This window comes from Delphinapterus leucas, chromosome 10 (assembly GCF_059928025.1).
Source record: "Delphinapterus leucas isolate spDelLeu-1000000601 "Yukka" chromosome 10, BTC_Dleu_Yukka2, whole genome shotgun sequence".
NCBI lineage: Eukaryota > Metazoa > Chordata > Mammalia > Artiodactyla > Monodontidae > Delphinapterus > Delphinapterus leucas.
In genome coordinates, this window is record NC_143138.1 from 33,636,362 (window position 1) to 33,660,931 (window position 24,570).

Genomic DNA, 24,570 nt, shown 5'->3' on the forward strand with positions numbered 1-24,570 from the left:
GTGGGTGCCACTCCTTCCTGGTCTTTCCCCCAGATAGCAACAAGTCAAACTGCATGTCTACACTCACTAGTACTTTGCCTCTGGGTTTACACAGCCACCATGAGTTATTTATTGGCAGCAGCAGGACATGCCTACGCACCCCCCCTGGAGTGGGGGAGTGGAATGTGCTACATGTGGGGGAGGGGGGCCGCCCTGGTTGAGTCTTTATCCCAGTGTGTGGACTTTGTGATCGAAAAGCCTCCCAGAGCAGATTATAGCCAGGGTTGCTGTAAGGAAGGGCCAAGGCGTTTCATCCCACCTTCTTTCCTTCCTTTTATATCCCAGGAGAAACAGCTCCTTCCTAATTCTCTGTTCGCTAGCCTCACTCTGGGAAACTTGAGCAGCTGCTTCAGGCCTGTGGAATCATCTCTTCTTTTCCTCTTTAGCCAAAGGCCAGAGCTGAGGCACAGACTGGGGCTGAGCTGCAGCTGCTTCCGATGTGATAATGATGCCCTGTCCCCTGGCCCACCCACTCTGACCAAGGTCTTTCATAACACTGTGGGGAGCTGCTGTCACTCCTGTGGTTTGGGAAGTGGCTCCCTGGGCCTCTTGCTGGGAACTTGGGCTGGGCTCTTCCCGAGGCAGGACAGGGGAGACACCGGTTCTCTTTCCCCACTGAGCCTGGAGAGGAGGTGGGGGAGCTGCTTGGATCTGGAAGAGGTTACTTAGGGCGTGCAGATCGTCTCCCGAGGGGCGGGGGTGGGGGGAGACGGGTGAGCTGGCACCTTCCTCCACCTTGCTCTACAGCGGCCCAGTCTTCTCTTGACCCGGAGAGGAGTCTCTGGGCCCCATCTCCCGGGGAGGAGGGCAGCGTGCAGGCTGCTGTGATTGGCTGGCCAAGAAGCCAGGGTACTGGGGCCCCCGAGTGCTGCTTGTCGAGGAATGGGATTCCTCTTCCTGCCAAGTAGCTCTCGGAGATGGGAGTAGGAGGCCGGAGTTGGGAATCCGGGAGGCCCCACAGCTCTTTGTGATGAATCTGGTAGTTTTTGGCCAGTCTAGTTTTTGGTAGTTTTTGGCAAACCAGTGGAGCTGGTTTTCAGGGCTAATGAGCAAGATGTGTTTGGAGGGGTTTAGGCTAGAAGGTAGAAGGGGACTTCCTTTTTGTGAAAAGATTAGGATGGGGTGTGTGCCTTTACGTGAGGAGAGTTTTTCAGAACAGGCCAAAAGTCCTCCCCATGCCTGAGCTGGGGGTTGGAGTGTGCCGATCAATGACTTCCTAGAAGGTCAGAGTTGGAAGGGACCTCAGAGAGCTCCAGTCAGTCCAAATCCTCATGCCACAGAGAAGGTTGGGGCCCAGAGAAGGAAAGAAAGAAAGGTCCTGCCTCAGCATTGCACTGAGGCTGAGGAGAATTTGGATGTTCTAGCACTCAGGTGGCCTTAGAGGTTAGGGATGTGATGGAAGCTGCCAGGGGTGTGTTCTTGGCCAAGTGAGGGCTGAGATTCTCAGGGGCTGCCCTGATACAGGGTAAGGTGGCTGCCCTCCCTCACGCAGGACCCTATGCCTCCCCACAGGGAAAGCCCCACTCCAAGTTGCCTTCTAGATGTTTCCTTGGATGCTAGGTGCTTTCTGTTCACTTCATTTTTTTCCCTAAAGGTTTCTTTTTTTAAAAAAAAAATTAATTAGGCTGCATTGGGTCTTCGTTGCCACATGTGGGCTTTCTCTGGTTGCAGCGAGCAGGAGTTATACTCTTCCTTGTGGTGCACAGGCTTCTCATTGCGGTGGCTTCTCTTGGTGCGAAGCACAGGCTCTAGGCACGCGGGCTTAGTAGGTGGGGCTCACGGGCTCTAGAGCGCAGGCTCAGTAGTTGTGGTGCATGGGCTTAGTTGCTCCGCGGCATGTGGGATCTTCCCGGACCAGGGCTCAAACCTGTGTCCCCGGCATTGGCAGGCGGATTCTTAATCACTGTGCCAGCAGGCAAGTCCCTCTGTTCACTTCTGAGTTAGGAGTTTGACCACTGGGACAAGCACTGGGAGTAGAATGCTAGCTTCTCTGCCCAACTTCTTCCCGCTCCAGGCTGGGCTGTTTTCTGTGGGGCTCTGTGAGAGGTTCAAGAGGATGACACCTAGGTGGGGGCCAGGAGAGGGACACTGTGACTGGGGGCCTAAAAGAGGTTGGATGGGGTTGCCATTTCTACCTCAGTAAGGGGTCAAACCCATGAGTTCCTTCCTGAGATAAAACAATGAAGAAATCCTCATGTGTGCAACTCAGAAATGGGGCCAGGGCTGGGAACCCCAGATGAGTGGATTGGGGTGGGGCTCCCAGCCTCCCTCCAGGACCTAGCAGTGGTATAGAGGCTAGGGCAGGCAGAGAGATGGTTTGATCCCTCAGGGATCATCTGGACCCATCCTGTTTGGTTTGGCCTCCACTTCTCTTCCTAAGACTCAAATGGCACTAGGCACTATGGGTTCCAGCCAAAGAGGTGGAGTGGGGTGCTCTATCTCAGCCCTACACCCCAATGTCCCACCAAGGGGATGTGGGTTGGGTTGGGCAACCTCCACTTTGAGGAACCTCAGGGTTGGCTCAGCAGCTGTATCACAGGAGGTGTGGCCTCATGCTCACCCCAGATGCTTCAAGAGGTGTGGACTTGGATGGGATGCTGAGTTGGGGGCAGGCTAGTGATCTCCCCCTTCACAGATCCTTGGGATTATGGAGAATCTTTCTGCTTCATGCCAGAGGAGCCTCAAGTTCATGGTGATGGTGGTGGGGTCTGCTGCTGCAGTCTTTTCTTTCAGCCCTGGCTGGAGAAGTCCTCAGAGCCTTGCAGGAAGTCAGGAGAAGGCCTGGACTACTGGATCCCAAAAGATAACCCAGCAGGATTGAGAGAGATAATTCATGTAAAGCATGTAGTTCTGGCATCTAGGAAGTGATCAATAGGGCTCAAAGCAAGTGCCCCCACCTCTTCCCTGCCACAGTGCCAGTCCTTAAATTCAAAAGCAGAACTGGGGTCCTGACCTTCAAGTGTGATGGGCTTCCCTCCCTGTGAGACCTCTGCTTTACTCCCTCCCCTTCCTTTCTTTAGCCACTGACCCTACCCTCTTCCTCAACCTCCAGGACTGGGAGGTGCTGGTCCTGGGGAAGCTCAAGTGGGACCTGGCCGCCGTGATTGCCCATGATTTCCTGGCCCTGATTCTGCACCGGCTCTCTCTGCCCCGTGACCGACAGGCCTTGGTCAAGAAGCACGCCCAGACTTTTTTGGCCCTCTGTGCTACAGGTAAGAGTCCTAAACACATTCTTACCAAGCCAGGGAAATCAGAAGACTTGGAAGGGTGAGCGGTAACCAGGAGATTCTGGTTTCTTGAACTGAAATCTTGGAACAGATTTCTGGTTTCTTAAATTTCTTCTCAAAATTTATTTGTGAAAATTCTATTCCCTCTGAGCCCCCAGTCTCAATACAGAAAAGCAGCAGAGCTGTATGGGATCTCAAGAGACCACCCCCCCACCCCCCAAGTATGTAGGTGGGTCACTGAGAGCTTAGAGAGAAGTGACTTGCCCAGGGTCTTACAGTGACTAAGTTGCGAGCAGAAACCAGGTCTCTTAACCCTGATTTTGTATCCACACCAGGAAGAGACTCATTCACTCCCTGGTCCCTGGCCAGGATCACTTACAGACCACCCTGGACCCGACCCTCTCCAGGAAAGAGCCCCTTTCCTGCCTTTCTCCCCTGCTGCTATCTGACACCACTCGCTGCTGGGGTTTTCAAGAAGACCCCTGCTCTGTTCATACGGCCTGGCACTTTCTGGGTAACAGAAGGTGCGTGCTGGTTGTTATCCTTGAAACCACCCTTGCCTCATGGTCCCCTCTCTTTCCAAGATTACACCTTTGCCATGTACCCGCCATCCATGATTGCCACGGGAAGCATTGGAGCTGCAGTGCAAGGCCTGGGTGCCTGCTCCACATCTGGGGATGAGCTCACAGAGCTGCTGGCAGGGATCACAGGCACTGAAGTGGTGAGTGCTGGGCAGCTGGGCAAGTGGCCTCAGTTCACGAGGCAGCGCTATATTCCCTGAGCCTCCAGCAGAGGGCGCTGTCGCTCCCCGGCCCCCGTCTCCACTCCTGGTTTCGAGTGCCCTGCTTTTGGGGCTTCTGTGGCCTTTTATCTCCTTCCTTGGTCTGGAGAAGAGCAAGCGTCTTGGGCGGGCTGAAGGGCACTGTCCCTGGGTACCCTTTTCTTGCCAAACGGTGTGCAGGAGTGGGGGTGGGGGATTTGGTGTCAGATGCTGGGCTGCTCTCACACCCTCTTGCCACATCCTCTTGCCAGTTTCTGAGAATTGAAAGCTGATTCCTGGGGTTGGGCTGTGGCCTAACCTCCCCAGACTTCCCTGTGTGCTGGGAGGTGTCCTCCAGCACCTGCTGCCACATGCTATGGGGGGAGGGACGTGGACCTTCCTCACCGTTCCCCCTTGTTCCCAGGACTGCCTGCGGGCCTGTCAGGAGCAGATTGAAGCTGCCCTCAGGGAGAGCCTCAGGGAAGCCGCCCAGACCTCCCCCAGCCCAGCGCCCAAAGCCCCCAGGGGCTCCAGCAGCCAGGGGCCCAGCCAGACCAGCACTCCCACAGATGTCACAGCCATCCACCTGTAGCCCTGGCGAGGCCCCCTCGAGTGGCCACCGACAGCAGAGGAGGGGACACTGCCACCCCCCTCCCTGCCTGCAGGAACGAACCATGCCACAGCTGAAGCCCGAGGGGGCTCCTTCCTACTTGCCTGTCGCAAGCCGAAGGGGTCGGGTCCTACCTGTCCCTGCAGTGTGCACTAAGGGGCCTGGCCAGCTGCGGCAGGTGGCCAGTCAGGCTCCTCCTCCTCCCTGCATCTGACCAGCTCAGCCCCATCCCGGTCCTAGCTGGGGGCGGGCCAGGCTGGCCAGAGATGAAATTGAAGTCTGTAGAATACATGTGCCAGCATTCCTTTTGGGGGCCCCCTTATCTCTGGGGCTCTCGTGTTCTCAACTGCCAAAGTTGAACCCGGGCCCTCGGCAGTGAAAGCGCGGAGTCCTAACCACTGGACTGCCAGGGAATTCCCTAGTTACTGCATTTGGATTGGGGTCTTTCTGAAGAATCCTCACATGTTCTAGACACATGTGAGAAGAAAGAGTGGACATCTCCTCTCAATGCACTTGGAGGCCCCTGCATAATCCATGCTCTCAGCTGCTCCTAGAGGGAGGGGCCCTGGCCTCTGTCTGAGGGGCAGGAACCAACCTCCTCGCTTTGCTTTCCGCTCAGCTTCTCCTGTGTGATTGGGGGGTGGAGGGGCAGTGCTGAAGGAAGAGGTTGTTTTAATTTATTGATTGATTTGAGTACAGCCGTAAGAGGGTGTGGTGGGGCCCATCTACCCTGAGTGGTGGTGACCCTGGTGGTTGCCGCATTCCTCCCCTATCCTACCGCTAAAGGATCTTCGTGGCCAAGGAGCTGCTACAGCCTGGGCTGGGGCCACGCCCTCCTCTCCCTCTGGCCCTCTGCTCCATCCTGCAAGGCTGGGGGATGAAGTAGCGATGACCTGGAGGTGACCAAGCCCCCTGTCTGGAGAGGGAGGCAAGCCCTGTCGACACAGGTCTTTCCCGAGGCCACAAGGTCCGGGCTGGTGGCCCAGGACCATCATGCTACCTTAATAAAGATTCTGAAATAAAACTCTCTTTGGCTTCTTGGATTGGATGGCAGTGTGGGCAAAAGCCTATTTTAGAGGGTGGAAATCAGTGGTCTCAAGTAGGGGTCATCAAGCCTTTTCTGTAAAGGACCAGAGTAAATACTTTAGGTTTTGTGGGCCATATGGTCTCTGCCCCAGATATAGTCAGTTTTGCTTCATAATGTGACCTATGCATTCCTAAAAATCACTGCACCATGCAAAATTGCACAATAAAAACCACAGGGCTTATGGGGAAAATGGGGCTTGAGGCACTATACTCATACTTAATGAGGGATACTTGTCTTTTAAAAAAAGGAAAGATAGTGCTTTTACACATTAAATGGTTAAAAACACATACTGCAATAAACATGGCCCTTTATCTTGAAAAACAAACAACACCTGAAGTCTGCTGTGGAAGTGGAGGTCGGAAGGATGTGGAAGGCGGGTTGTGACACCAGATGTGGGTGTGGTACCAACCCGCAAGGTGAACTGGTGTCGCTAGCACATGTCTGAGGTATGTGCATTCTGTGTATCATCTGGCTCAGCTCAGCTGGGTACAGTTTCCTGCTTTCACCTAGTGTTTCTCAAAGACAAAACTGCATATAAATGTGAAATCTGCTTTATGATCAAATTCCTCCCAAATACAGTAATTAGGCTGGAACAAATCCACATTCTCCAAAGCACGTAACAAGGGTTCTAGCCAGACTGTGCTCGCCTCTGCTGCTGTGGCATGAAAGTAGCCAGAGAGAACCTGGAAATGGATGGGTGTGGCTGCATCTCAATAAAACTTTATTTATGGACACTGAAATCTGAATTTCATATAATCTTCACCTATCACAAAATATCCTTCTTTCAATTTTTTCCCTAGCCATTCAAAAATGTAAAAATTCTTAGCTCACGGGCCGTAAGGAAACAGGCATGTGACCCTGGTTTGCCAACCCTTGGTCTAAAGCTTTCATTAGCTAAGAAAGTTAGGGAACTGGTCTGGTGGTGACCCCAGGCTTGACCTTTCTCGCCTCTGTATCTCCACTTTCCTCTAGGTGCTTTCTCCTAGCTCTTCCAACCACACCTGAGACCATCTTGTGAACAACCTCCTAGTTGCTGGCATTCTCCCAAAGTAGCCTGTGTCAGGGGAAGGCAAAGGCTGTGCCCTCTAGGGGCGGGCAGGGTGGGTACAGCCTCGAGAAACAAACTTGTCTGAGGGGGGCACGGCTCCCATGTAAACCGGGGAAGAAACCACTGCTACACAGGAGCAGGGATGCAGTGCCCACCTCCACAAAAGAGGGAAAGCAGAAAGATCTCCATCCACCACATCAAAACACTGAAGTTCAATAAATACCTGCCTTTTGTTTTTATCTACCTCCCAGTGAACTGACACAACAGCCTGAGAGAAAGTACCCACTCCAACCCCCAGCTGGCAAGTGGGACTGTTAGGCTGTGGAGTTTCAAGTCAGGTCCTAGAACTGAGCAAGGATGCAGGCCTAGAATGGAAGAGAGAGCCGGCCAGACTCAGTTCTCCCTGTCAGGAACTGGGGAATCAGAGGCCCGTGACCTCTCGTGGCCCTGAACTGGGTCTTCAGCTATAAAGGCTCAGTGTCACCTTTAGTCAGCAGCAGGGATCCTGGTGTCCTCCCATGCCCTGCAGACCAGGACGAGCACTGCTTCGTCACTCCATGGTGATGGGAACATCTTCTACATCTCGGGGGATGGCACTCTGAAGCTCACGCCTGATCTCGGGGGACAGCAGGGGATGGGGCTGCAGCCGAAGTAGTTCCAGGAGGGCCTCCTTCTGCTCTGTGGCCAGGTCAGCCTTGTAGCGCTGGACCAAAGTCAGGAGGCACTGGTGCCAGAGCACGGGCAGCTCACGCTTCTCCGTCCGGAAACCCAGGAAGTGGAAGACCAAGGCGTCCAGCACCCGGTAGGGCAACGCGTACTTCTTATCCAGCAGCAGCCTCAGGAAGATGCTGGTGGCACCGCTGTACTCCATCTCTGCGATTTTCAGCATGGCTGCACTAGTGGGGAAGGGAGGTAGGGAAACGCTGGAGGAAGGCTTCTCCTTTTCTGGCCCTTACACTGTGCTATCCCTAAAGGGGGAATCTCCGGCATTCTTTTCACCTCCCCTATCTCACTCCCTGGACTCCAGTTACCAGCACTACGCTGACTCACGCCAAATCCCCACGTCTGGCTCAGACTGCTTGTCTCAGTATTCAACTAGAATAGGTCCAAACATACTGAGATCTCCACCCCTCACTTACTTTCTTCCCATGTTCCCCATTCTTTCATTCATTCAACTATTTACTGAGCACCTACCATGTGCCAGGCCCTGGGACCTTGTTCCTGTGGGACTGATATTCTTGTGGAGTAACGATACACCCACTGGCTTAAATGAGCTGCAAACCCAGGGCTATGCTTAGCTCCTTCCCCACTCTGCACCCCCCCAACCCCAGTCCTGGGACTCTGCCGTGCGGAGATCTGCCAACCAGTGGTCCTCCACCCCCACCGACACTACCTGGAGTGCAACACAGGGATGGAGCACTTGGTGATGATGCTGCCCACGATGATGGCTTCCCGGAGGGTACAGGTGCCTGACTCGCACAGCGGGATCAGGATGCCTGGGGAGGGGCCGAAGGGCAGTCACTCTAAGCCCAGAGTGAGAGAAAGGAGGTACTGCAGGAGCTCCAGCCCCTCCCTTTCGTAAGTGCCTCCTGGGTTCCCACCTTTAAACCAGGCTCCAGGCTTGAATAGAGCCTTCTTCAGTGCCATGTAGAGGTGGAAGTTGAGTCGCTTGTACTCAGCAATGTCATCTCGCACCCGGGGGAGCAGGACCAGGTTATAGAAGCGCTGGGCCATACGTTCCTTTAGGTTAGAGGCGAAAATCCTAGTGTTTTTGGAGGAAAGGGGGGAGATCCCAGGTCACCTGACAGTCTGGAGCTGGCCTTTTAAATATCAATGTGGATGGTACATGCAAGAGATCGGAGGGTGTGTGAAGTGAGCTGGGTGCATGCAACACCCAGGTCAGATGAGAGAGGGAACAGGAGGGGCTACGAGATGTACCCAAACAGGGTGAACACTGTCTGTCTTTGGGGTGAGCCAGAGCTCTCCCAGGCAGACAGGTACCCAGCTGTTCACCTTCCCCTCTCCATCATGGGTCCCTTCTGTCCTGCTGTCACCAGGGACTTGTGCATGCCTGGGGAGCCACAGACTTTTGAGGCCACCCTGATACCCTAGGGTTGTATCCTTGTAGTTTTGAGCCTCTCCCCTGGAAACTCATCACAGGATATTCTTAACAGGGTCTCGGCTCCAAAACAGGAAACAGAAAAAGCTGGGAAAATGATGACATAAAGAAGCATAAGACAGCGCTGTGGGGCCAAAGCTAGGATGTAATGGCAAAGGGAAGGGAAGCCTGTCCTTCCCACACCCAGCCCTTTCCTAGAGACCCAAAGCAGCCCTGACCCCCATCTGCTCTACCTCGTGGCTTGGTACATGGCAGCAGCGGTCCAGGCCTCAGGCTCTGTGACGTAGAGGATTTGCTCCCAGTTGGAGAGGGCAGGGATGATTTTAAATGCCTTGGGCAGCTTCCCACTGCGGTACTTAGACAACACCTGATGATGAGAGAGTAAAATCATCGTCGTCATTAACATACACAATGCTTACCAGGTGCCAGGCACTTGTCTGGGTGCCTTTCATACATTAACTCACTTAATCCTCACAAACACCCTGTGAGGAGGTGCTATTATCATCCTCATTTTCCAGTGGGGAAACGGAGACCAGAGAGTCAAGTAAGCAGGAGAGCAGGACCCTGGCGCCATGCACTCTGACCCCTGAGCCCGCTCTCAGCCACCAGGCCTTATTTCTACGAGAGATGTGGGCACCCAAAGCCCCTGTGAGGGAGTCCCATCACAGCTCTCCTCTCAGCTCTTACCTCCCGGACCCCTCTGTAGACCTCCAGGACCCGGGGGTCCAGCTGGGGCACAGGGAAGCCTGACACCTCGGACATGACCGTCTCGACTTCCGTCTGCTTCTCAGTTAACTTCTCCATGATGATGTCAGCTAGGGTGCGTCTGGGAGAAAGGGAGGGAATGGGTGGGAGTGCCGTGCTCTCAGTCCAGGAAGCTCTCGACTCTCCACGCAGTCCCTTGAGAGCCCCGAAAAACTTGCAATCTTGTTGGGACACGTGATCTCAGTCCCCTCTGGGCCCAACAACCCAGCACAGAAGACCTGGCAGTCAGTCATTCAGCTCAGGATGGAGCTGACAGTCGTGTGTGGAGGCGAGGAACCTAGCCTCTGAAGTCAACCTGCCTGGGTTCAGGTCCTGGCTCCTCTGCTCCCTCCCCCGTAGAACAGGGATAACAACAGTACCTACTCTCATAAAGTCAACATGAGGAGTAAAAAAGTTAGTGTACGTACTCTACTTGGAACTATCAGTGATAGTAGTAATGAGTTCGTGACAAGTGCTCCTATTTCAAACACATCCACCAGATGCTGCCAGTGTGCTGAGGACTCTCCAGTTATAAAACCCTGGTCTGGCCTCTCCAGAGTACCAGACACACCTCAATTATATACCGAGATTTCTGGTAGCTGGGATCATTAGGGAGAGACGATGGCACACACTTACCCCCCTTTTAATTTATTAAAGTTTATGGAAAGAGGTCCAAGGTGAAAGATCTTTTTTTCCCAGCCTCCTTAAGCACAATCAGACCGTGATGATTCAGAATTATCATTACATTGGGCTTTGGTGCAATAAAGGTGTCTTCAGGGTCTGCTGAAGTCTATTTAAAATGGCTCCTTAAAATAGATAACTAGGGCTTCCCTGGTGGCACAGTGGTTGAGAGTCCGCCTGCCAATGCAGGGGACACGGGTTCGTGCCCCGGTCCGGGAAGATCCCACATGCCGCAGAGCGGCTGGGCCCGTGAGCCATGGCCGCTGAGCCTGTGCGTCTGGAGCCTGTGCTCCGCAACAGGAGAGGCCACAGCAGTGAGAGGCCCGTGTACCGCAAAAAAAAAAAAAAAAAAAAAAAAAAAGATAACTAATGAGAACCTACTGTATAGCACACGGAACTCTACTCAATGCTCTGTGGTGACCTAAATGGGAAGGAAATGCAAAAAAGAGGGGATATATGTACACATATAGCTGCTTCACTTTGCTGTACAGTAGAAATTAACACAACCTTGTAAAGCAACTATACTCCAATAAAAATTAATTAAAACAAAACAAAACAAACATGGCTCCTGTCTTCCAAGGGCAGGACTTTCCAGATGTGCCCTCACACTGTCCGTGTGACACCCACGCGAGGTATTGTTATTCCCATTACTCAGACATGGGAACCGATATGCAGAGGGGTTAGTAACTCACCCAAGGTCGCACAGCTCACGAGTAGGGGAAAGAGTCAAAGCCTGGTCTTTCAGGTTCTGAAGGTCAGGCACCTTACAGTACGTTATGTGCCCCCAAACTAAATGGCCTCTGACTGCTGAGCTCACGTGGGTCTAGCCTGCTCTCTGAAGATGCCAGCTGTCACCCCTCAAGACTGTCAGGAGCCCCTGTTCCTAGTAGCTTTACTTTTCTGTTGACAACAAGCTGGAAAACCATCTTGCCAAGCTTGTCAGAATGGGCTGCTAAAGAGGAGTTACAGCCGCTGGGTGGGAACCTGAGAGGCTCTCTGGTGGGACCAGCACGCACTTTGTAACATCCACCTCAGCTGCTGCGCGTCACACTGGGAAAGGGGCTCACGGCTTCATTCTGCCTCTCAAATACACGGCCATGGAACTTGTCGTTCAGCCTCCCTGCCTTCCCACAGTATTACTAGCAATGAGACATGCATGAACCCAAGAACCTGAAGAACCAAGAACAATGTCACATTAACATCACATGGTCAGAATGAACTGGTCGAGGGCCCTTATCCTAGACTCCCCTCTCCTGGGCCAAAATCCACGGGCTCTGGTGTTTGAACACAGGAGCTTAAAAGCCTGCATGTTTTGGACCTACCATTTACTACAGATGAGAATGAGTTAGTGGTTCTAACTGTGGGGTGCATTTGCCCCCTGGGGGACATCTGGCAACGTCTGGAGACAATTTTTGGTTATTACAGCTGGGGGGACGGTCATTACTGGTATCTAGTGGATACGAGTCAGGGATGCTGCTAGACATCCTAAATTGCACAGGACAGCCTCCACAGAAGAGAATTATCCAGCCCAAAATGCAGTAGTGCTGGGGCTGGAAAACCCTGGATAAAATGAAGCTTAGGGTATGAAAAAGATGTGGCCAAGGAAACTGAGCTCGCCACTAAGAAAACTGAGCATACCAAGACCAAATGCAATGGGACAGATCACCCAGAGAGAGAACAAGGCCTGCAACTGTTTGCCCAGGTAATCCAGGCAGTTCTAAGGCAGGCAGACAGAGGGGGGAGGAGGTATTTTGAGTCTGGGTCATTCTTATTAAGAACAGTCCTTTGAGGATGGGCCACTTTTGTCAAGGCGCTTCCCCACAACTCGCAATGCTCAGGCCCTTCCCAAAGGTGTGGAATCAAAACACTGCCAGGACACACGCTTCTCTGCATATAAAGTTTCTTCTCTATAAAGTTGCTACCAGGACCCGTCTCCCAAATCCCAGGCCATGCCAGCCCTACCTGGCAGGAGGGTTCTTGTTCATGAACGTCTCAATGGCCCGCTCATCCTCGGGGTCCACAACCACCTCTGCGTGGTAGTCTGGCCCTGTCATGGTGGCAGCCTTCTCCAGAGTGGGCCACTCCTCGTCATCTGATCCATCCTGTGGCACTCCTGGACTCAGAAGAGGGGAGATGAAATGGGTGAGCAAGGTAAGCGATGGCTTAGGAATTCAGAGGTCAACCATCATGTATATGGTCCAGGGCTGGCTTGTAATAGACACAGACGTGCAAAGTGAAACAGGTGATGCAAATGCTACCTTCCAGTCCCCGGGGGGGCGCACACTCTTGCTTGAGAAACAAAATGTACACGTATGAACCAATGAGACAGTGCTAGTAGTAAATAACAGTTAACACACTATACTCAGTTATACAGCACGAACTCTTCTAAACACCGTGCGTAACCATCATAAACCCAAGAAACAGGTGCTATGATTATACCCAGTTTCAGATGGGGATGCTGAAGCACAGGAAAGGTGAGTGACTTGCCTAAGGCAGGCAATCTAGGTCTAGACTGTGCACTCTTCACCTCTTTTACACGCATGGTAGGGCTTGATTATGTGCCAAAATGAGTGGCAGAAGTGGTATCTACCACAGGCACCCAGAACATGAGCACAGAGGACGGTTAGGCTCTGGATAGGCAATATGGGAAATGAAGGGAGTGTTTTCCAGGCCTGGGTAACAACACTGGCAAGAGGGCTTCGTTACAAGAGTGTCTGTTGGGAATTCCCTGGTGGTCCAGTGGTTAGCACTCTGCGCTCTCACTGCCGAGGGTGAGGGTTCAATCCCTGATCAGGGAACTAAGATCTTGCAAGCTGCGTGGTGCGGCCAATAAATAAATAGATAAAAATTTTAAAGTGTATAATCAATGGTTTAAAAAAAAAACAAAAACCCAAGAGTGTAGACAGTTGCAAGAAATAAGGCTAGATGGGTAAAGTGAGGCCGGGCAGTGAGTTCAGATTTCAACAGACCAACCCATCTGAATAACCGATTATCGGAAGACTACAGCTGGCTGGGCGTCTGAAAAGGGAGGTAATAATCTAAGTGGGGCGATAAAACGCTACACGTGAACAGGTCATTAAGAACAGAGACTGTGTGGTAAAAGCTAAACAAGGGGGGAGGGGAACACATACTGGATCTTTTGTCTCCACATGCTAACAACTCCCAAATCTGTACCTGTAGGTGGACCTCCCTTTGCTCCAGACCCTAACTCCAGCTGCCTCCTGTAGAGCTGGGTCATGGATGACCCACAGGCACTTCAACCTTCACCTGTCATCAACCACACTCACTCCCTTTCCCTCCTAGGTCTACACTACTCACTGTGTTCCACATCTAAGTAAATAGCACCACCATCCAGCCAATACTAAGCCAGAACCTGGGCAGCAGGCCTGCCTCGTCCCCTGCCCTCACTCAGAACATCCAATCAATTACCAAGTCCTATTCCATTGTACCTCACAGAATCCCTCTTAAAGCCTTCACGCCCCCGTCAAAGCCTAGGTCAGTTATCACCTGTTGCCTGAATTAATTCGACAATCCCCTAACTGGTCCCCATAGTCTCCAATAGCTCCCCATCGTCTTTAGGGCAGCCTACAAGTCGTTTGTAGCTCTCGCTCTGACCTACCTCACCATCATTCATTCAGCAAACGAGTGCCTGCTATAAGTGAGGCACTGTTCTGGGTGCTGGAATATAAGCGAACAAGAGAAACAAAAACATTCTGCCCTTACAGAGCTTACATTCTAATGGCGGAAACAGACGATGAACTAATATGATATATATTACGTTTAAAAAAGACAAATGCCACGACAAAAGAAACGTAGCAGAAGAGAGAAGCTGGAGTGTGGAGACAGGGGTGGGGGTGTTGCAATTTTTAATGGAATGCTCAGAGCAGGCCTAGGGGAAGCAGAGGTGGTCAGACTGACAAAAGGCGTAGATCACACAGGTCTTTGTAGACCACTGTAATCCTCGAGCTGTGGAGCTGAGTGGACTGTAGCGGGTATGGGATACTAATTAGCAGGCTACTGCAATCATCCAGGTGAGAGATCATGGTGGTTTGAACAGGATGCTGCTCCCAGGTGGTGAGAAGTGATCTGATTCTGGATATATTTTTAAGGTAGAGTCAACAGGGCTTCCTAATAGATCAGACGTGGAGTGAGGAAGAGGTCCAAGGTTTCTGTCTGGAGCAAATGGAAGGACATCATGCCATTAACTGAGACGAAGTAGACTGTGGGTGGAGGTTTGGCAAGATGGTCAGGATTTCTGTTCTGGACATGTGAAATTTGAGATGTCTCAGACTTCACACTGGAGAGGCTGAAGAGGTAGCTGAAATATAAGAATCTGGGTTTCATGGAAAAGATCAGGGCTAGAATATGAACTGGGAAGCAGTTACCAAATACATGGTATTTAAACCTGGAAACTGATGATAGCACCAGAGCAGTGAACAGAAGTGAAGACAAGAGGTCCAAGGATGGAACCCTATGCCACTGCAAGAGGTTGGTGGCAAAAGAGGAGCCAGCAAAGGCTACTGAGAGGTGAGGAAGTTGTGAAACAGGTAGGTATGTGATGTCTTAGAAGTCAAGTAAAGATACTGTAGTCAGGAGGCTAGTGTTCCATTGCGAATACTGCTCACAGGACAAATGAAAGATGACAACTGAGAAACAGATTAAGCAACTTGGAGGTCAACACTCCCAGCCTAATAAGAAAAAAATTGACCACCTTTTAATTAATCTCTCTCCCTCTTTAGCCCCTAATCAATATTGTTCTTTGTGCTCAGAGCACTCCCCACTTCTCAGGTCTTAGCACAAAGGCCAAGCAATCTGGGAAGCCTGACCCCCAAGACTAATGCAATTGTTATCAGAGAAACTACACTTTATCACGAAGTGCATTATTCTAATTGTCCATTTCATCGTCTCTCTCCTGGGCTAGATTGTAAGATCCTGAAGTCAGGTATTCGTCTATCTTGTTTACTTTTTAACCTAAACCATCTAAACTCCTAGCACAGTGGAATGTACATAGTAGACATCCCATAAGTATTTACAGAACAAATAGATAAATACTAGCAGAACTTAGTGGCGTGAGCAACCACATCCTGTTGGCCTAACCTTGGGGGTGCCTAAAAGCGAGTGCCTAAAACTAGGAGTGGGAGTGGAGGGCACTGGCCACCCTCATTCCACCTCAGGGCTGGGTGTCCCATTCCATTACCTTTGCAACAGTGTAATACGGCCCCCTGTTTTTCTATTCCAAGCTATTCCCCTTCCGGAACCTTTCAGCCATCCACCCCAGCTACCCACCCTCTTCCTCGTACCCACCCCGGCCACTCACCCAGCCGCGTGGCGCGCTCCCGCGGCGCCGCGGGCCTGCCCCCGGTCCCATGCTCGGCCTCGAGCTCCTCTTGCTGTTGCCGCGCTTGCTGCAAAATCCGTCGGGTCAGCCGGGGTCCCACATACTCTTCCTCCTCTTCTCCGGTTCCACGACCCCGTCGCTTTTCCCGGGCCCCTGCCCGCACCGCGTCCCTAGCCAGGATTTGCTCGGCCAGGGGCGCATGCTTTTCCTGACCCCCGGCCCCGCGAGCCGCCTTCAATTTGGGCATTTTTCTCGAGAGCCTTGCCGGGAAGTTTCACACGTGTAGATGGAGGAAAAAGCCCTGAATGCGCTTGCGCAGTAACCTCCCAGCGCCCAAGATGCCACACGGAGCTCACAGCGCCCCCTCGCGTTGGGAGGCCGGGACTGCCACCAGCGCCGCCCCATCGCCTAAAAGAGCTCACGGGTCCTGGAGCTGGACTCCCGAATAAACTCATTGCATTTAATGTTGGCTTCTCTAAGTGGTGGCAGTCCGAGCCACGCTTTCCTAGCTTCATGGATCTAGGCTCAGGGTTCCCAGTCGAACGGAAATTCCCCGAACGGGAAGCCGTGGGGGGGGGGGGGTGGGGTGGTGTCAGGCAGTGACGTCACTGGGGCGCCTAGACACGCCCCTTTTCCTCGTGAGCTAGACGACTGGGCGTTCTGTTTTTACGTTATTTCCGGAGCGTCTCCCTGCTCTGGAGCTTGCATTAGCTGGGCTGCTTCACCTCGTGTGAGCTGCTGGAGAGTATTGCATTTCAGTTGTTTGATCCTCCCATCATCCTGGCCCGACACCATGGGAGTGACTTGGTAGGACTTCAAGGGATTTTGTGGGGGCGGGTCTTGGGGTCTTGAAGGCCCTCGGAACCTCCAGTGTACCCGGGAGGAGGATCGGGACCAGGGTCCGCCGCCCCCCGGGAGCTGAGCAAGATGTCCTCGTGTTGTGTGGGTGAGGGGGCCACCGTGAGGGCTGCGGAATCTGCGGGACTTTTCCCTCGGAGATGCGCCCCTTCCTCCTGGAAGGCGGCAGGTAAAAGGTTTTATCTTAAGAACCCACCAATTGTCGTGTACCTCCTTCCCTTTTTCTTGGTACGTTTTGCTGCCCGTGAGGCCATAGTACTGCCCGGGGTGGAACTTTAGGGTCGGAAGTAGAATATCGGGACTAGGACCCATTTGCAGGCAGGGCTGGACGGTGGGGGATAGGCAACAGGCAGACAGTATCTTTAAGGTTTTCGCCTGCCCCTCCCTACAGCCACTAAATGCGGTTACACCAGCCTGTGTATGGTCCTAGTTTGGCCATTTTAAGATCTTGGGTCTAGAGGAAAAAACGAAGCTATCAGGAATTAGGAGATTGGGATTCCAGGTACATCACCTCTTCAGGACCTGTTTCTTACTATGTTTAATTACATGGTGGGTTTAGTTTCTATGGACTTATTATCTCTAACATGTTATAAGTCAGTGTGGCAGGGAAAAATATGGGCCTAATTTTCTTGGAGGCATTAGTTCCAAAATGCTAGATTTCAGGGCTTTTATATATATATATATATATATATATATATAATCTTGAGCATCTTTCTGGTCAGAGAGGGCTAGAGGCCAGGGTATCTGAAGTCAGTGGCTCTAGGCTTTTCATATAAGAGCCTGTGGGAACTCGTCCTCCTGGTAGCCCAGGTCTTGCAGGTTTGTCAGCACATTTGCTTCCTGCAGTTGACATCATGAGTTTCCTTCGAAGTCCTTTAGTGTAAGAACGATGTGAGGAACGTGAATGAAAAGTTTGCTGAGGACTTCCCTGGCGGTCCAGTGGTTAAGACTCCACGCTTCCACTGCAGGAAACTAAGAGTTCCGTGCCTCCCTGTTTGCGGAACGTTCGCGGAACTAAGATCTGATATGCCGCGGGGCTCAACCAAAAAAAAAAAAAGTTTGCTGCACAGAGGCATGGAACCCTGTTGTTTCAGTGCAGAAGACAGACAGAGAGAAAGGGCTCTGTCGGTTGGGATGCTTCTCAACTTTTTCAGGCTTCTAGGACTTCTGACCCCGGTAGCATTACCTTAGGGATTCTTTTTTTGGGGGGCCTCCGCTGTGCCATGTGGGATCTTGGTTCCCCTACCAGGGATCAAACCCTCGCCCCCTGCATTGGAAGTGCAGATTCTTAACCATTGGACTGCCAGGGAAGTCCCAGGGGTTCTCTTTTATTTCAGAAGCAGGCACATAAGCATCATCATCGCTTGTCAGTGCTTTTTCTGATGGAGAGTAGTGACAATTTTTTTAGCAACAGTAGGACTCTATTTTTATAGCTTCATTTACTTGATTATGATTGATCATAAAGCAATGCAGTGTCTCCCCAAATTCAGCCACGTATGACTGTATTTATGATTTTTATTTTGTCATGTAGCACTTGAACTATTATTTATTTATTTAATTTATTTTTTGGCTGCATTGGGTCTTCGTTGCTGCGCGTGGGCTTTCGCTAGTTGCCGTGAGTGGGGGCTGCTCTTCATTGCCTTGTGCGGGCTTCTCATTGTGGTGGCTTCTCTTGTTGCAGAGCATGGGCTCTAGGCACGTGGGCGTCAGTAGGCACGCGGGCTTCAGTAGTTGTGGCACGCAGGCTCAGTAATTGTGGCTCGCAGGCTCTAGAGCGCAGGCTCAGTATTTGTGGTGCACGGGCTTAGTTGCTCCACGGCATGTGGGATCTGCCCGGACTAGGGCTCGAACCCGTGTCCCCTGCATTGACAGGCGGATTCTTAACCACTGTGCCACCAGGGAAATCCCCTGAACTATTATTTATTAATGTCTTCTTTGGATTCTGTTTCTTTTCCTTAAAAGTATTTTAACAGACAACTATATTCCTGGGGAAGCATTCTGGTAGACTGGTTAAGAGCACGGATATGGAGCCAGCTCGCCTGGCTTTGAAGTTTGGTCACGCCACACCACACCAAGCTTTGTGACCTTGTGTGAGTTATTCAACCCCTCTGTACTTCAGTTTCCTCATTGACAATGAAGAGATAATAATATTATATCTTATAAGGTTGATGTGAAGATTCAAAGAGTTAATTTATCTAAAGGCCTTTGGACACTGCATGGCACATAGCTAGTGCTTGTTTCCTACCACTCTAAAGGGGAAGCCAGTTTCACTCACCATAGAAGGAAATCTTGGAAATAACTTCTTGTTTCATTGTTTTGGTTAAATTCTTGTACGTACTGTTGCCTCTCACTCCCAAAGATTAGGAACTTGAGGCTTGCTTCCTCTTTGATCCCAGGATCCTTAGAACTTTCTGCATCAATGGAAATGTTCTGTGTCAGCACTACCCAGTACACTAGCCCCCAGCCATGTGTGGCTGTCGAACCCTTGAAATGTGGGTAGTGTGCAGCTGAGGAGTTGAAGTTTTCATTTGTTTTATTCACTTAAGTGTAAATAGCCACATGTGGCTTGTGGCTACTGTGCTGGACAGCCCACGTGCAAAGTGTTAGAGAGTTGGTAAGAACATAATAACCCCAAGTTGAGGCTTTGTCTTTGATGCAGTCAGAGCGGAAAGAAACGCAGAGGAAATCCCTTTCTCGTCGTATAATTCAGTGTTACTGCATGCTCAGTCTGTATGCCACCTAAAATCTTCTCTTGAACATTGGCACACATACCACACTCGGGAAATGCTGTTGCCATAGACCTGAGTCCTGAGACCTGCTCTGGTTCTTAGCAAAGCTCTCAGGGACTGTGGGCCTCTGTTTCCCTGTCTTTAAAATGAGGAGGTCTGGATTGATGGTGTCTAAGGTAACTACGGGCCCTGATGAGCTGTGATTCTGCGGGTGAGTGAGTGACTCAACGAGTACACGTGCATGATGATTTTGGTCCTCTCCCTTCCAGTGTGTCCCAGATGCCCGTGGCCGAGGGCAAGAGTGTCCAGCAGACCGTGGAGCTCCTCACCCGGAAATTGGAGATGCTTGGAGCAGAGAAGCAAGGAACATTTTGTGTGGACTGTGAGACCTACCACACGGCTGCCTCTACCCTTGGCAGCCAAGGTCAGTGAGAGATGGGTCTATGGGATGGCTGGAACCTGGCGTGGAGTTAATAGACATTCAAGTTCATTGAAACCTTTCTGCTCTTCTGCTGAGGGTGGTATTCGTGGACATGGCGGCAGATGAGTTTGAGTTTCCGAATTCATTAATTTTTGACTTCATCTCTTAGACTGGGCCTGTGTTGTAGTCTTTTTGCACTTTGCACTTTTAAAACAGTGTTTCTCAGAGTGTTGGTCACCGACGAATTGCCTCAAAATCCTCTGGGTTACTTGTTAAAGGTGCAGGTTCCTGGCGCACCCCCCCACCCCCACCCCCGCTTACCGACTGACTGATAATCAGTCATAATCTACATTATAATAAGCTCCACAGATGGTCTTCATGCACCCTTAAAATTGAGAAAGACTCCTTTGAGGCTCAGAAGGCTTTGCATATGATTCTCTTGGAGCTTTAGAGTTTTGGGAACTTGTGTAGAAAGGCTTCCTGTTTCCCACACCTAGCCAGTGGCCTTGGCTCCCTCCTTAGCATAACCTTGATCAGTGAAACAGCTTTTGTTTTAAATGCATTTCAAGGTGAGATGGGCTGTGGTTGGTGATGTTAGGGAGGTAGAGGATTTTTGGATAGGAATTAGGGAACCTGGGTTCTCTTAGTCTTGGCTCTGTAGTAACTTGATTTTGGACGGTTCCATAGCACAGTGACTAAGAGCCTAGGTCATGGAACCAGACAACTGAGTCCTGGCTCTGCCACAACTAACTGCAACTTTAGGTTATTCCCGCAACCTGTGACTGTTCTTATGCTGGTCACTTGCCTGCTTCCCCAGGGATCCATTCCCTGCACTTCTCCTGCAAACTACATTTGCAAGGCCTCCTGTAAGTTATCTTTGGCCAGTGAGAGGCACGGGGGAAGATTTGAGGATGGAAGAAAGAGAGTCCACAGTCTCTCTCTCCCTCTCCCTCTGCCTTGGGCTGTGTCTCTGGCTGTTGTTTCTTCCTTGGTTCTAGCTCCTGTTCAGCAGCCCTTGTTCCTGGCTCTCGTAACAGCACATCTTCTCTTTTTCTTCCAGCCTTAGGGATGGTAGTGGCTCCCTGTGTTGCTAATCTTTGGGTGGCTTCACCGGTCCATTCGATTTTTCAGTTCTTCCAACCCCTGTACTTCATTCCCTGTATTAAATCCCCTCTAATGAAACTGTCTGGTGGGGGCTATGTTTTTTGCACCCTTCCCAATACAGTTCTCTTATCTGCAAAATGAAGATAATCAGAGTATTTACCTCCTAGTGTTGTTGTGCTAATTAAATAAGTTAATACATGCAAAGCACTTAGAACAAAGGTTGTCATGGAATAAACGTCTAGTAAATGGTAGCTAAGAACTGAACTGAATTTCATCATCAGTAAAATTGCAGTGTTAACATGTGTTTTGACTGCAATAGGAGGAACACAAAGAGTCAAAAGAGAGAACGGTTATGAAAGCATTTGGAAAACAAAACACTTGTATATAGACGTAAGATAGCATGCTACTTCTGAGAAGCTCTTTGGCCTGGGCTCTGTCTTCCTCATCAGACCTTTACTTTCAAGGAACTACAGTCTAGGTGGAGAAACAGCACATTCTCAGCAGGCAGTGGGGTAGAATGGAGGGAGCTCAGAAGGCCTGGATTGGAGTTCCGGTTCTGCTGCTTTACTGGCTCCGTGCCTTTAGGTCAGAAGTTCTCCCACTGACTAGCGTTAGCATCACCTGGAGGGTGGGAAGGCGGGCTTGTTATCCCTCAGATCGACCCCCCCACCCCTCACGAGTTTCTGACCCAGTAGGTAGGGGGTGGGGCGGAGAATTTGCATTTCTAACAGGTTCCCAAGTGGTGGTTGGTGCTGCTGATCTGCGCCCCAAATCTTTAGTTGCCTTTCGACTGTTTTCGAGACGGTAAGAACACCTGCAGACTCCCGTAGTGTGAATTAAGCATGTAATCACAGTGAGTCTGCACAGGAACAGAATGCCAGATTGGCTTTGGATGTCTTTTTACTGGAGGGTTGAAATGTTTTGAACTGGATTTCTCAGGTGAAAGGTGTGAATTTGCAGCAGGCAGTGGGGAGGGCGTGGGGGGAGGTTGGTGTGGAGCCTGGTGTGTTCAGGAAGTGGCAGCACAGTGGAGGCCTGTGTAGAGGTCACAGCGCCCCCCACCTGTCTCCTCACTCTTTCTCATCGCTGCGCTCTCATCCCTGCCTGAATCCCACCCTCTCTTCATAACCTGGTTTTTCCATGAAAGTTTTTCCTGCTGACTCTTGCCCACTTTGATCACTTCCTTCCCTGAAGTCTTTCCTTCCTTCTCAAGACTTCTGGTCTCTCCCAGGCAAGCACTTTCATTTTATGGTCTTCTAAAGAGTTTTCCACCTATCTTTAGTGAGATTGTCAGCTTCTTGAGGCCAGGGGCCAAGCCCTCTGCTTGTGTGCCTCGTAAACCCTGGCACAGTGTTGGGGATAGTTTAAGTACTTAATAAATATTGGGGGTTGTGGCAGTCTGTCCATTAACTCTTGTAGTGAACAAACCTTGCTTCCCATTTTTTGCCTTCTTCCATTTTCTACTTAACTAAAAATCTATACAGCTTTCCTTCCTTCTTGCAGGAAACCTATAGTAATCAGTGAGAAAACTCATTTCTCAGAAACTGGAATGGGTGAGTGGGATTTGAAACTGGATCTTGTGATTCTAGATCCTGAGTTCTTTGTGCTGTAGTTGTGCTGCTTGCTTCCCAAGCCGGCTAGATGTCTTAAAATTCTCTAGAGGCTCCCCGTTGCCTTCAGGGTGAAGTCTGAACTTGGGCACGGGGACTTCCCTGGCAGTCCAGTGGTTAAGACTTTGCCTTCCAATGCAGGGGCTGTGGGTTGGATCCCTGGTTGGGGAAGTAGATCCCACATGCCGCAACCAAGAAGTCCGCATCCTGTTGCAGTACGCAGACCTCTCACTGTTGTGGCCTCTCCTGCTGCAGAGCACAGGCTCTGGACGCGCAGGCTCAGCGGCCATGGCTCACGGGCCCAGCCGCTCCACGGCATGCAGGATCCTCCCGGACCGGGGCACGAGCCCGTGTCCCCTGCATCGGCAGGCGGACTCTCAACCACTGTGCCACCAGGGAAGCCCCAAATAAATATATTTTTTAAAATGTTAAAAAAAAATTTTTTTTAAATGAACTTGGGCATGGAAGAGAAGGCTCTGGCCTCCCTTTCCAGCCTCGTGCTCAGATACTCTTCTGTGGGGCCACTTCCTATGTTTCAAAGAGGGAGGAGGCCAAGGAAGGTAGGGATGGACAGAAAAGAGCAGCTGCTTCGTTTGGTGTGCTCAAATGCTGTTACTTTTATTTTCCTTAATATGTGATACCTGTCTGTACAAAAGACCATATGTAAATCCTCTCTGAGTTATTAGTCATCATCCTTAATCATCCATCTGTGAGCCCATCACTCAACTTAAGAATTAAACCATTATCCACTGTCGAAGTTCCCCATGTGCCCCTCACCTTTTTCTGTAGAGCGGGTGGGTTATATCACATGCCACCTTTTCCTCTCCCTTCCTATCTGGAAAAGGCTGTTGGCGAGGGGCTTCCCTCCACCGCCCTCCAGGACCGTTGAGGTGATGCTCGATTGCCACCTGGCTTCGTTCAGCGCATTGGACTCTACTCCGCGGTTTGCTGACGAAGGCCTTGATACTGAGTAGCATCTCCGTCCCTTGCAGGTCAGGCCGGGAAGCTGATGTATGTGATGCACAATTCCGAGTACCCTTTGAGCTGCTTCGCCCTCTTTGAGAATGGCCCTTGCCTTGTTGCTGACACCAACTTTGATGTGCTCATGGTGAAGCTCAAGGGCTTTTTCCAGAGTGCCAAGGCCAGCAAGATTGAGACCCGGGGCACCCGCTACCAGTACTGTGACTTCCTAGTGAAGGTGGGCACGGTTACAATGGGGCCCAGTGCCCGAGGCATCTCCGTGGAGGTAAGACCTCGGTGAAATAGGAGCATATGTGCTGAAGGGGCTGGCTCTGCAGATTTCCACGGCCCCTGATTGCAAACAGATGTTTCTACCTACCTGATTCCTGTCCACAGAGCCACTGCGCTTCCTCTCCCTGCGTCTTTTACCCTTTCTTTAATCACTCAGGGACTTTCTAGCCCAAGATAGGAATGGGAAGCTGGGTTCTCAGCAGGTAGAGAGCTTAGGAAGGCTGACTTGCTGGAGAAGGGGAGGGATGGTCGGAGAGGGCGGTGGGAGCAGGTGAATTCTGATGTGGAGGGACCAGTCACCCATCACAAGGACTGCAGCAGACCAGGGCAACTTTCAGTGCAGTTAACTTTTGGGAGGTGGAAAAGTTGTGCAGCATGGGAATTCCCTGGTGGTCGAGTGGTTAGGACTCGGTGCTTTTACTGCTGGGGCCTGGGTTCAATCCCTGGTCAGGGAACTAAGATCCCACAAGCCGCCACGGCCAAAAAAGTTGTGAAGCAAAGATGTGCCTTTCCCTTTGACATGCTGTCTACTCTCATGGTGTGTGTGATGACTTCATCTTTGACGTATACACTGAAAATGACAAAGACGGAGTGTGTCAGTAGCTGGCTTTGGGACCAGTGAGAGTCTGCAATCTACCATGGTCCCCCCCAAAATAATAAGTAAGCTACAGGGCCTGCCTTTTGAAAATTGACGATTTAGTAAAAGAGCAAGGCCCAAACACACAAACTGTTTTTGAAGTTAGTCTATAAGAAATGCCATAAAAGAGGCACAGATTGCTCTGGGAGTTCAGGCCAAAGAGAGCACTGCTGACTTTGGGGATTGTGATGCCACCTGCAGGAGTAGCATTTAAGGAGGGACTTAAAATATAGAAACCGGGGATAGGTCAGCCCTAAGGAGCACCCCAAGTGAAGAAAAGGGCGTTAGTGGTCATTACTGCTATGAC

General features: G+C 51.1%; 3 protein-coding genes across 8 annotated transcripts in view; 2 read left to right on the forward strand and 1 right to left on the reverse strand.

The window, feature by feature from the left end:
- CCND3 (cyclin D3) overlaps positions 1-5,660 on the forward strand; it is an 81,563-nt gene extending 75,903 nt beyond the window's left edge. For all 4 annotated transcript variants that reach the window (XM_022581893.2, XM_089918755.1, XM_022581891.3 and 1 more), the window contains 3 exons: positions 3,092-3,251; positions 3,851-3,987; positions 4,451-5,660. In XM_022581893.2, coding sequence (XP_022437601.1) covers positions 3,092-3,251; positions 3,851-3,987; positions 4,451-4,618 — 465 coding nt within the window. In that variant the 3' untranslated portion in view covers positions 4,619-5,660. The remainder of the gene's footprint in view (positions 1-3,091; positions 3,252-3,850; positions 3,988-4,450) is intronic.
- Positions 5,661-6,258: 598 nt separating this feature from the next.
- BYSL (bystin like) lies at positions 6,259-16,049 on the reverse strand. The gene is made up of 7 exons (XM_022581890.3): positions 15,633-16,049; positions 12,278-12,428; positions 9,578-9,716; positions 9,124-9,257; positions 8,373-8,533; positions 8,165-8,267; positions 6,259-7,667 (listed from the first exon to the last, which is right to left on the reverse strand). The coding sequence occupies exons 1-7, from the start codon at positions 15,898-15,900 to the stop codon at positions 7,322-7,324; spliced, it is 1,302 nt and encodes a 433-aa protein (XP_022437598.1). The 5' UTR covers positions 15,901-16,049; the 3' UTR covers positions 6,259-7,321.
- Positions 16,050-16,360: 311 nt separating this feature from the next.
- MED20 (mediator complex subunit 20) overlaps positions 16,361-24,570 on the forward strand; it is a 54,512-nt gene continuing 46,302 nt past the window's right edge. For 2 of the 3 annotated variants that reach the window (XR_002645753.2, XM_089918757.1), the window contains exons 1-3: positions 16,361-16,460; positions 19,510-19,664; positions 23,368-23,621. Coding sequence is in view for 1 of the 3 variants with exons in the window: in XM_089918757.1 (XP_089774883.1) it covers positions 16,447-16,460; positions 19,510-19,664; positions 23,368-23,621 (423 nt within the window). In the remaining 2 variants the exon portion in view is untranslated. The remainder of the gene's footprint in view (positions 16,461-19,509; positions 19,665-23,367; positions 23,622-24,570) is intronic. The other variant, XR_016394619.1, reaches the window with a different exon arrangement.